Consider the following 12,774-nt stretch of genomic DNA (forward strand, 5'->3'; position numbering starts at 1 on the left):
GGAAAGAAAGTACTATCAGGTATTAATTGTGCATAATGTGTTATGCAGTTAGTTTTCCACCACAGAAAGAATTTCTTCTTTTTTACTCTGAAGCTTTTGCTGTTTTTGTTTTTAATCTCAGTTTTACCATCAAACAAAATAGATCCAGAGAGTTTGTGTTGAAGGTTACTGGCATGTAACCTAAGAATTGTTTGTCAGTCAGTCATTTTCTACCACTTATTCCATAGTGGGTCACAGGGGAGCTGGTGCCTATCTCCAGCAGTCTATGGGTGAGAGGCAGGGTACACCCTGGACAAGTTGCCAGTCCATCACAGGGCAACACACAAACACTCATTCATACACCTAAGGGCAATTTAGAGTGACCAATTAACCTAACAGGCATGTCTTTGGACTGTGGGAGGAAGCCGGAGTACCCAGTGAGAACCCACGCATGCACAGGGAGAACATGCAAACTCCATGCAGAAAGACCCCTGGTCAGGAATCGAACCCAGGACCTTCTTGCTGCAAGGCAACAGTGCTACCAACTGCGCCACCGTGCATCCCAGAATTGTTTGTGTGTAGCTAAAAGGCTTTGTGCAGATTTGTAAAAACCCAGCTTCTTTGTGTTTATGTAGCAGGATTGTGGTATTCTAGCAGCTAGCCCATAAGACCCGCTGTCTGGTCAAGGGATGCATGATGCATCATGAGGTATTGTTCATGAAAACATGATAAAAACACACACACTGTCAACAGCAAACACCCTGCAGTAATATATGCTAATCTTTCAACACAAACCTCATAAGCATCAGTGCTCTTTTGTACTACTGTTTTAATATCTTTTAAATTAGGAAGTGTACTTGTACTTAACTTCTCTGTGTAAAGGTGCAGTACTTTGCAAAAGTATTCATACCCCTAAACCTTTCACATTCAGTCCTAACACAACCGCCAACACAAATTACATGGAAGGACATGGGTACATGTTTTCTTAATTTGAGTGCAAAACATTATCTGAAAGGTGCGGTGTGAAATAGTATGCAGGCTGTACCCTCTCTGTGTCAGTACTGAGTACAACTACTACTCTAAAAGCTGCATTTACAGGGTCTTTTGGGGTATGACTTGACCAGCTTTGGACATCTAGAAACTAACATTTCTGTCCACTGTTCTTTGCAAAATAGCTTAAGTTCAGTCAGTCTTGCAACAGATTCTCAGATGTATTTAGGTCTAGACCAAGATTGGACCATTCTAATACATGAATCTGTTTTGAACAAACCATCCCATTGCTACTCTGGCTGTCTGTTTAGGGTTGGTTTTATTGTGGAAGGTGAATTTTAATCCCTGTCTTAAGTCTTCTGCCTGTAGCGGGATTTCTTCCAGGTTTATCCTGAATTTAGCTCCCTCCATCTTCCCATGAAATCTGACCAGCTTCCATTTCCTTATTGGAAAAAGCATCCCCACAGCATGATTGTGCCACCATCATGTTTTACTTCCACACATAGCATTTAAAAAATGAAACGGTACTGAGAAATTCAAGTAACATAAATAAACAGTTAAAGTTAAAAAAAAAGCTTTGAAATTTGCTGTGGAAGTGAAACATCTCAATGACGTTTTTTCAGCCTAAAGGGGTAACACTGCCTACAAGAGCAGGGGTGTCAAAGTCACAGAGGAGGCCAAGACTTGAAACATGGAGTATATTGCAGGCGAAACAGGATACATGTGAATTTCAATTCAACATATTTAAATAGTGCTGACTGAAATAAACAAATAGTGCCTTGTCATCTCCAGGCACCTCAAAAATATAAATAATAAGAATATTCCAAGTTATACACAGGAATATTTATTCAGCTCAATCCAATGCTACAAACAGATTGTATGTCAATTACATACACTCTAATTCAATCTTTGGCCTAAAACAATGCTGTTTAGTTCGGTTTTTTGATTTATAATAAGTTTTAAGTTTTATATCTAAAAAAGCCTGGCTGATTGCATCAATACATGGACTATGAAGCAATCCCTCCTACTAAATGAGCATGTAGTGACAGTGGACTGTCGATTGCATCAAGTCATTAACTTTGCAACAATCCCTCATACTGAGCACACATATGGCGACAGTGGAGGGGAACATTTCCCTATAACAAGAAGAAACCTCTAGCTGATCCAGGTTCAGTTTTAGCGGCCGTCCGCCATGCCTGACAGTGGGATTGAGAGGACAGGGCACACACACAAAAATATAGAAGCACTGATCCAGGAGTGCTTTCTATGTTAAGGAAAATGTCAATTGTTAAGGTCAGTAGGAGCTGCTTTAGTGGTTTCATCTAGAAGAGATACACAGCTAAACAGATAAGTTGTGGGGTAGTTTTAAAGTCTATTAGATGAAAAATAATGCATAACAATGTTAGTCGCAGTAATAGCCCCTTCAGTAGCTTTGTCTAGTAAAGAGATGGGGTTAATCCTAGAAAGACAGAGTCAAGTGTATTATCTAGAGAAACAGAACATGTTATAGGCAGCAATAGCTCAGTTGATTGCTCAGTCAATAGAAGGTGGGACTTATATAAAGGACACCAGGCTAGGTGTAATTTCTATTAAGAAAAAATAGATAGAGAACACGAAGTTAATGGCAGCAATAACTGCAGATAATGCATAACTGGAGGGGAGAAAATAGGAGAGTGAAGAAAAGTGGTCAGCGTGTCCTCCAGTAGCCTTACCCAATAGCAACGTCACTATAGAGATAGTTCAGGATAACCTAAGCCACTCTAACTATTAAAGATCTGCATTATGTTGTAGTTTTAGACACTGTAAGAATCACCAAAAAAACTGCAGTCTGAGAGCCAAGGGCTCTGTTGGGATCATATGGAGCTTCATTAGGCTTTTAATGTTTGGTGTGAAACTCGAATACTTTGGATGTGTGCATGAGTAAAATAGCTTCTGTGTGCTGCCTTGTTCATTTTCATCACAGATAATAGGTGCTTGCACAGTATGTACTACATACAGGTATGTACATGTATTTGAGCAGCTTGGAGCTGGAATAGAGGCATCGTCTTTGGGATGAAGGGGGAAAACTGTGTCGGATCAACAGAGCCATACGTTGTCTTGATTTTGCGTGACGTTCTTGATCAATCCAATCCATCCATCAATCAATCTCCATCTGGATGTTTTCAGGTAATCTGTCCATGTCAAAAACAAATGAGTTACACAAATGTGTTGCATTTTTGGCGCTTCCTGTCAACAGATTTTCCCACCTTGGCTGGGGATCTCTTTTGCTCCTCCAGACTTACCATTAGCAACTTGAATGCTTCTTTGATTATTGCTCTCGTTGCTTGGCTTAGGTTAGATGGTTGTCTTGGTAGGGCTGCAGATGAGCCATCCTCTTTCCATCTTCAGATGATGGACTGAACAGAACTCTGAGAGATGGTTAAAGTTTGGCATATTGTTTTACAACCTAACTCTGCTTAAACTTCTTTACAACTTTCTGACTTGTTTGCTGTGTTCCTTGGTCTTCACCTCTGAGACCTTCACAGAACAACTGCATTTATACTGAGATTGATTTGCAAACAGGTGAACTTTATTTACTTATGAGGTGACTTCTGAGGGCAATTGATACCACTTAACTGTATTATGCATGCCACACTTTTCAAATATTTATTTGCAACAAACCTTGAAAAACATGTACAGGTGCTTCTCAAAATATTAGCATATTGTGATAAAGTTCATTATTTTCCATAATGTCATGATGAAAATTTAACATTCATATATTTTAGATTCATTGCACACTAACTGAAATATTTCAGGTCTTTTATTGTCTTAATACGGATGATTTTGGCATACAGCTCATGAAAACCCAAAATTCCTATCTCACAAAATTAGCATATTTCATCCGACCAATAAAAGAAAAGTGTTTTTAATACAAAAAACGTCAACCTTCAAATAATCATGTACAGTTATGCACTCAATACTTGGTCGGGAATCCTTTTGCAGAAATGACTGCTCAATGCGGCGTGGCATGGAGGCAATCAGCCTGTGGCACTGCTGAGGTCTTATGGAGGCCCAGGATGCTTCGATAGCGGCCTTTAGCTCATCCAGAGTGTTGGGTCTTGAGTCTCTCAACGTTCTCTTCACAATATCCCACAGATTCTCTAATGGGGTTCAGGTCAGGAGAGTTGGCAGGCCAATTGAGCACAGTGATACCATGGTCAGTAAACCATTTACCAGTGGTTTTGGCACTGTGAGCAGGTGCCAGGTCGTGCTGAAAAATGAAATCTTCATCTCCATAAAGCTTTTCAGCAGATGGAAGCATGAAGTGCTCCAAAATCTCCTGATAGCTAGCTGCATTGACCCTGCCCTTGATAAAACACAGTGGACCATCACCAGCAGCTGACACGGCACCCCAGACCATCACTGACTGTGGGTACTTGACACTGGACTTCTGGCATTTTGGCATTTCCTTCTCCCCAGTCTTCCTCCAGACTCTGGCACCTTGATTTCCGAATGACATGCAGAATTTGCTTTCATCTGAAAAAAGTACTTTGGACCACTGAGCAACAGTCCAGTGCTGCTTCTCTGTAGCCCAGGTCAGGCGCTTCTGCTGCTGTTTCTGGTTCAAAAGTGGCTTGACCTGGGGAATGCGGCACCTGTAGCCCATTTTCTGCACACGCCTGTGCACGGTGGCTCTGGATGTTTCTACTCCAGACTCAGTCCACTGCTTCCGCAGGTCCCCCAAGGTCTGGAATCGGCCCTTCTCCACAATCTTCCTCAGGGTCCGGTCACCTCTTCTCGTGCAGCGTTTTCTGCCACACTTTTTCCTTCTCACAGACTTCCCACTGAGGTGCCTTGATACAGCACTCTGGGAACAGCCTATTTGTTCAGAAATTTCTTTCTGTGTCTTACCCTCTTGCTTGAGGGTGTCAATAGTGGCCTTCTGGACAGCAGTCAGGTCGGCAGTCTTACCCATGATTGGGGTTTTGAGTGATGAACCAGGCTGGGAGTTTTAAAGGCCTCAGGAATCTTTTGCAGGTGTTTAGAGTTAACTCGTTGATTCAGATGATTAGGTTCATAGCTCGTTTAGAGACCCTTTTAATGATATGCTAATTTTGTGAGATAGGAATTTTGGGTTTTCATGCAGCTGTATGCCAAAATCATCCGTATTAAGACAATAAAAGACCTGAAATATTTCAGTTAGTGTGCCATGAATCTAAAATATATGAATGTTAAATTTTCATCATGACATTATGGAAAATAATGAACTTTATCACAATATGCTAATATTTTGAGAAGCACCTGTATGCTTTTCTTTCCACTTAACAGTTATATACTGTCTTTTGTTGCTCTTTTGCATAAAATCCCAATAAAAAATCTTGAAGTTTGTGGTTGTAACATTACAAAAAAAATGTAAATCAAAAAGGTTCTGACAAATTAGGAAATACAGATAAACCGAGACATCATGAGAGGAGATACTAACACAAGGCAAAAGCAGGATGCATCATATGTAATCAGAAGAAAACAAGTCATTATGCAATCCCAAAAAAAAACAACTGTTAGAACATAGAAGTCAAACAGACCTTTCAGAATAAAGAAGAAAGTATGAAACCAAGAAACTGTCCAGTTGGAATGCCAGACGGATCTGCTTTCTTTGTTTAATTTTTCCCTCTGGGGAATCATGTATCATGAGTTACTCTGCTGATGCATGGAAAGTATGCATACACACACTCTCACCCACTTGGCATCCAGTTAGGCCTGCAGCATTGGCTCTTGGTGTTCAGATCTCTCTGAGCAGGAAACCTCTGAACACAGAGCATCTTGTTGTGGCACATTGATGGAGACAGTAAGTCACCCAGAGGTGGATGCAGATGCTTGTGAGACCTGCAGAGGGCTGGAGGGGGGTGGCTGTAGAGGCTGCAGACAGATAGGCAATTTGAGCAGGATGGATGTAGCATGCTTGGAGGTAGAAATAGCTGGCAGCACACCAACCTTTTGTATCTGAGTGTTAAACAGTAGGCAGGACATGACTACAGTACATTTTCTGGAACAAAAACATCTGCACTCCTTTTTTTTTTTCTATTTTCCTGCAAATAAAAGCCATGTGTGAGCCAAGCCAAATGAGCTATGGGAAATGTGGACAGATTCCTGCTACCAAATGTTTATAAACTACTATGTGTGATCATATCTATTTTTATAAATCAGTTTATTACTATCATGTCATTTCACAACAAAACCCCTCTCAATGCACTTTGCAGTCAGGTCCAATATGTTTTCAGTGGATCTTAAACATCTATACACACCCTTTTAAAACGCCAGATGAGACGATGATAAATCATTTAAAAATGTGTTTTATTGTCAATTCGACATTTATCTTGTATAATTTAGGTGAAAAACAAACAAATCTGTTTGAATTAAGATAAAGATTGATTTGTTGCATTGTTTTTGTGCCAGACATATCAGTTGAAATTATGACCCAAAAGTTCAAATTTGGTTTCACCAGACTATAACACATTCACCTACAATGTTTTGGGACATTTAGGACAGTCTTGGATGTTTTGTTTGGAAGAATATAATTTTGTCTTGTAATGTTACTCCTGAGCCCAGACATATGGAGAATACAGAGTATTGTTGACACCTGTGGTACATAAACAGTACTTGTTGATCATTTCTGCAACTCCTACAGTGTTATCAGCATATTGGCCCCTCCCTGGTTAGTTTCAGTCTTGTCTTTTCATCAATTCTGGATAAACCTCCCGATTTTGCAATCTCATGGTGCATACAGAACATAATGTTGTTGGATGTTGGATTTTTTGTACACTTCTCCTGACTAATACTTTGTACAGTGGGACCCTTTTGATTCATTTAACATCAATCCAAACTATAGATTTAACTAAAGGATGCAGCTGAGCAAATATCAGAAAACATAATCCGGGTCTGCATGGTTCTGAAATTGATGCTGATTTTGAATTGTCTCTCATATATATATATATATCTCATTTATATATTTCTGCATAGATATATGGTCTGCTTGTCTTGTGAAGTGCCTTGAGATGATGATTGATGTGAATTGGAGCTCTACAAATAAACTGAATTAAAAGAAATCAGACAGAGTAAAGCATCTCATAGCTGACCAAACAGCACATTGGTGGACATTATAAAAGCTATAACTGGTTTCTACTTTACAGGAAGAATGGCACATTTTATCTGTTGTATGAACTTTTGTTGGACCACTTGTTTGCTGAATATTGGACCATTTGTACGTTGCTGGACGCCAGCAGGCCTCCTGGCGTTTTCGCCCATTTTGTATACAGGACAGGCCGTTCCTACAGATCCCTTCGGCCCCCGCGGCTGATAAGACAGGGGCGTCGCAGCCCTGAGGCCACCGTCAACTATATAACAGAGGATGAGACGACCCACCATTTGCCTTCAGCTGGAGACTGTGGCACGGTTACCAACATCTGAAGCATCACCTGGAGAAGAGTCCCGAGTGGATTTCATTTATTCTCTCTCGTTGGCCAATGAAGAATTCATAACTGAGGTTTCTGGAATAAGAAGGCCAGAAATTTCACTTTGCCGATCGAAGACGTGAGTTTAACACGTAACTAAAAAAAACACAGAGTTTCAAGGAGATGAATCGCCACCTTGTTTTGTCCTAGTTGACTGTGATGGTCAGATCATATTTTCCCTTTCGCCAAGGAGGCCAGAGGACGAAGATTGACCGCTTTTCCTGAAGTTAACTGTGGACGCATTGTAACTTCCAACTTCCACCCCATTCTCTCTCAACCCTGCTCAGAAGGAAGACAGCGACAAGTAAAACCCATCCTTTATTTATGTTTCTTTCTTAGAAAGCCTGGGCAGGGTACCGGAGGTTTTAGTGCGATGAGATTCACTATTTAATCTAATGTGTTCTGAATGATATGTGCATGTAACCTTTTATTGAAACTTTGATGTGCCGTGTTGGATGCCCGGAAGCCGCTGCGCTACCCAGCTTTGTGTGTGTCTTGCGGGGTTGTTGGACACCTGAGAGTAAGCGCAGGTGCGCTGTGAGACTGGACTGTTATAATAACCTCATGGTGAAATTCACCATTTTCTTTGTCTTCAACCTTACTGCTTACTAGCTTGTCGCCAAAAGTTTTATAACTCTTTGTGTGCTCAGCCCGCGCAGAGTTGGGGGAGGTTTTATGACTGAGTATAACTGAGTTACAGTTGGAGCTGCGCCCCCAACCTCCACTCACCACCACATCCCTTTGTCATATTATCATTTTTGCCATAGCTGCTGGTTTGATCCCACACTGCTGTTTTGCTTTATTTTGTTTAGTTAGATATTTTACCCCTTTTGTGTAGAACTTTGCATGTTTGAGTAGGTGAAGATTATTAAATCGGAAGAGCGAGTGTATCAGGGCTGTGATTTAATAAATATTCACATAGATAAAGAGAAGGCGTTTTGTGTTTATTTTGTGCAAGAGTGATTTATCAGTCAAGATAAGGTTTAAGTTCCACAAGTTTCGGCAGAAACTGTTGATTAAACAGTGACATCTCTGGTAATAGTTATTCATTATTACTGAGTATTTCACGGTTGTAATTATCAAAGGCAATTACAACACCAGAAGACATCTCTGGTCTCGATTTGTGGTGCTGTGCTCCAACAACCTCACTAAATACCAATAAAGTTTGTTCTCATCTGCTTCACTTGTCATCTTTAGATGAATCACGTGCAGGAGCGTTTTGGACCCGACACAAACAAAGAGATCCTGCTCTTGTGCATCGGCATCACATCCTGCTTGGGCCGATTTATCTTCGGGAGTGTAGCAGACTTTGTGAAGGGAGCCAACAAAGTATTTTTGCAGGTGAGGCTGTGTGACTCCAGAGAGAAGGTCTGACCACTGAAGACATCAATAAACCATTGTATTGATCATAGACCCCATGATCATGCAATATTAAAGCCTGATTTATGGAGATTCCTTACAGATTTATTCAGGGATAGGTATTGAAGAGACTTAGCAAAATGGAAGATTTGAAAGGGGAAGACAAAAAGTGTAAAAAGAAATAAACATTTAAATTTTTGAGAAAAACTTAGCAAGAATTGAACCAAACAAATCATAGTACATCAAGCTTTACACAAAATAAAACTCTTGTGACATGGAAAGTGTAAATATAAAGTATTATGAATAACTTCCCTTATAGGTCATTTCATTCCTTATCATCGGCGTCATGTCCATGATGATCCCCTTGTGCCACATCTTCGGAGGGCTGATTGCCGTGTGCCTGCTGATGGGGCTGTTTGATGGCTGCTTTATCTGCATCATGGCCCCCATCGCCTTTGAGCTGGTCGGAGCCAAAGATGTCTCACAGGCTATCGGCTTTCTGCTCGGTCTGATGTCTGTTCCCATGGTTGCAGGTCCCCCAATTGCAGGTAAAACCGAAAGACAAGATTAATTGTGGACATGCTCTGTTGGCTTGTTTAGTATTAAACCTTTTTGCTTGTCTATAAAGTAAACGTCTTCCTGCAGATGTTCATGCACTTTTAACATCTTTGGTGGTATCTTTGGACACCCCTCACTGTTCTGCAAATAGATTGCTTCTCTATGTCAGCCAGAGAAAACTTGTGCAGCAGTCTAATGCAGCTCAGTTATCACACAGCCTAAAGAGAGCAGCGATCCTTCACTCAATTGTATTTTAGGTTTGTCTCCATCTAGTGTCTTTATTCCACCTCAGTTGTTCTAAATTTGAAGACTGTAAAGTAGAAAGATGAAAATGGCCAGTAGATAGTCATGGTGCTGTGAAAAAGTAGTTATATCTTGAATATTTGTTATGTTTTTGTCAGAGAATCAGACAAATTTGAATATCAGACAAAGATAGCCAATGTAAATACAGAATGTTGTTTTCAAATGAAATCATCATTTGAAGGGAAGAAAACTATTCAAGCTGGCCTTATGTGGAGGACTACAAATTTTTTAAACACTTGACTTAAATTTTGATATTCTAATTAATGCCAGATTGTGAGAATAAAGAAATCTGTTAAACAGAACCTGTTTGACAACACGGAGTAGGCTAAAATACCTCAAAAACCAACACATCATGCCCCAATCTCAAGGAATTCAATAAGCAATGAAACACAAATTCATTGACATCAATCAGTCTGAAATGGTTAAAACACCATTTCTAAGACTTTGGGACTCTGGAGCTGGGTCAAAGTATCAGGCCCAGGTGGTCACAAGACAACCAAGTAGGGGGTCCCATGTGATTTTCAGAGTCATTGTGATGTAACCCCTGAGGTGTATGGAGTGCCAAAAGGGACCGAATTAAATACATATATCATGAGATAAATAATTGTACCATGAAATAAACGTACCATTAAATGTTCCATTAAATAATAAATGTACCACTCATTTATTTAAAACATTATTAAATAAATAAATATACCATTCAATTATGAAATACTTAATTAAACAATTGTGTCATATTAAATAATTAAATATATATTTGAAATAATGAAGTTATATAATTAAAAGTTCTTTAAAAAATAAATTCATTTAAAAATACATATAATTATTTCACTCTAAAGATACACTGCCTGGCCAAAAAAAAAGTTGTCACCAAAAAAAAAAGGTCACACACTCTAATATTTTGTTGGACCGCCTTTAGCTTTGATTACAGCACACATTCGCTGTGGCATTGTGTCGATGAGCTTTTGCAATGTCACAAGATTTATTTCCACCCAGTGTTGCATTCATTTTTCACGACAATCTTGCATTGATGATGGTAGAGTCTGATTGCTGCACAAAGCCTTCTCCAGGACATCCCAAAGATTCTCAATGTGGTTAAGGTCTGGGCTCTGTGTGAGAAAGATGTCTCATGCTTCCTGAACCACTCTTTCACAATTCTAGCCCGATGAATCCTGGCATTGTCATCTTGGAATATGTCTGTACCATCAGGGAAAACAAAATCCATTGATGGAATAACCTGGTCATTCAGTATATTCAGGTAGTCAGCTGACCTCATTCTTTGAACACATACTGTTGCTGAACCCAGACCTGACCAACTGCAGCAACCCCAGATCATAGCACTGCCCCCACAGGTTGGTACAGTAGGCACTAGGCATGATGGGTGCATCATTTCACCTGCCTTTCTTCTTACCCTGATGTGCTCTTCACGCTGGAACAGGTAAATCTGGACTCATCAGACCATATGACCATCTTCCATTGCTCCAGAGTCCAATCTTTATGCTCCCTAGAAAATTGAAGCCTTTTTTTCTGGTTAGTCTCACTGATTAGTGTTTTCTTAAGGCTACACAGCTGTTCAGTCCCAATCCTTCGACTTCCCTCCCCATTGTGCGTGTGGAAATGCTCTTACTTTCACTATTAAACATAGCCCAGAGTTCGACTGTTGGTTTTCTTCGATATGATTTCACCAAATGTTTAAGTGATCGCCGATCACGGTCATTGAGAATTTTTTTCCTGAATGATCGTGATAGGGACGATGGGTCCCTACTATCCTTTCTGTTATTAATAATGTGTTGGACAGTTCTTAACGCAATTTTGGTCATTTCTGCAATCTCCTTAGATGTTTTCTCTGCTTGATGCACGCCAGTGATTTCACCCTTCTGAAACAGACTGGCATCTTTTCCATGACCATGGGATGTGACTTTCAACATGGTTGTTAAGGAAATGAGAAGCAACTCATTGCACCAGTTAGGGCTTAATAACTTGTTGCCAGATTAAACATGATTGCCCATGCAGTAATTATCCAATAGGAGGCTCATACCTATTTGATTAGTTAAATCCAGCTGGCGACTTTTTTTTTGGTCAGGCAGTGTATATCAAATAAATACATATAGAGTGAAATAAAGTATTTTTAGGGGGTTGCCGGTCTTTTGGACTGTTATTTTGGGGGTCACAGGTTGAACTGTTTGGAAACCCCTGTTCTAGAGAACCACAGTGAGAATCTTTATCTGTAACTGGATAAAACATGAAACAGTGGGGAACCTTCCGACCTTTTGCTTAACAATCCTTCCAGTGTAGCTGAATTCAAATAGGAGAGTGACCCAGAAATCCTTGGATCTTAATTTCTTAATTTCTTCAAAAAAGAAAAAAGAAATCTTTAGGAAGCAAATATTTTTTCAAAGCACTGCATATCAACCTTGGTTCTGTACAACCTTTTCAATATTGAAATGCATAAGTAAAAAACCTGCAGAGTGTGAACTCATAATATTGATGCAATGGGGTCAAAATTCAAAAATCATATGTCATTTCCTGTTTTTTAAATGGCCCATGTTAGTGCACATGATAATGTGTGCACTAACATGGGCCTCAGTTCACTTGAGAAGCTATGCCCTGTAGTCTTTCTTTATGCACTAGTGGTCATTATTTTCTCAGTGTTTTTTCTCAAAAAAGAGCTGACAGGAAATGGGGTGGAGAGAGGGGGAAGACTTGCAGCAAACATCAACAGACCAGGACTAGAACCCGTGACAGCTAGGTTGAGGACTAAGGCCTCTGTACATGGGTCACAAACTTAACTCTTGCTCCACTGCCGCACCCACGTGTGTGTTCTTATTTCTCCTTTTTTTCCAAACCATAATTCAGGGAGTGTACTAGGGGCCAAATGTAAGGACTCCTTATTTGCAGTGACAACTGTCTATTGATACCACTTGTTGAACAATAAGATAAGGTGCTGTCAGATCTCTTAGTAGGATAGATTACACACTGAATTAATTCTGGAAATAATATTGTGACATTAACTGTTTTTTATGCATTAGCCTATATACTACATGAAAGCAAAGACATGATGTGAGTTAAATGTTGGATGGACCTCTGCTCCCTGCTA

The 12,774-nt window shown here is 40.0% G+C and overlaps 1 protein-coding gene across 1 annotated transcript in view; it reads left to right on the top strand.

Moving 5' to 3' along the window:
- slc16a10 (solute carrier family 16 member 10) overlaps window positions 1-12,774 on the top strand; it is a 52,332-nt gene that overhangs the window by 33,768 nt on the left and 5,790 nt on the right. Inside the window, exons 4-5 of the mRNA XM_047388225.1 lie at window positions 8,655-8,798; window positions 9,136-9,364. Coding sequence (XP_047244181.1) covers window positions 8,655-8,798; window positions 9,136-9,364 — 373 coding nt within the window. The remainder of the gene's footprint in view (window positions 1-8,654; window positions 8,799-9,135; window positions 9,365-12,774) is intronic.

Source organism: Girardinichthys multiradiatus, chromosome 15 (assembly GCF_021462225.1).
Source record: "Girardinichthys multiradiatus isolate DD_20200921_A chromosome 15, DD_fGirMul_XY1, whole genome shotgun sequence".
NCBI classification, from domain to species: domain Eukaryota; kingdom Metazoa; phylum Chordata; class Actinopteri; order Cyprinodontiformes; family Goodeidae; genus Girardinichthys; species Girardinichthys multiradiatus.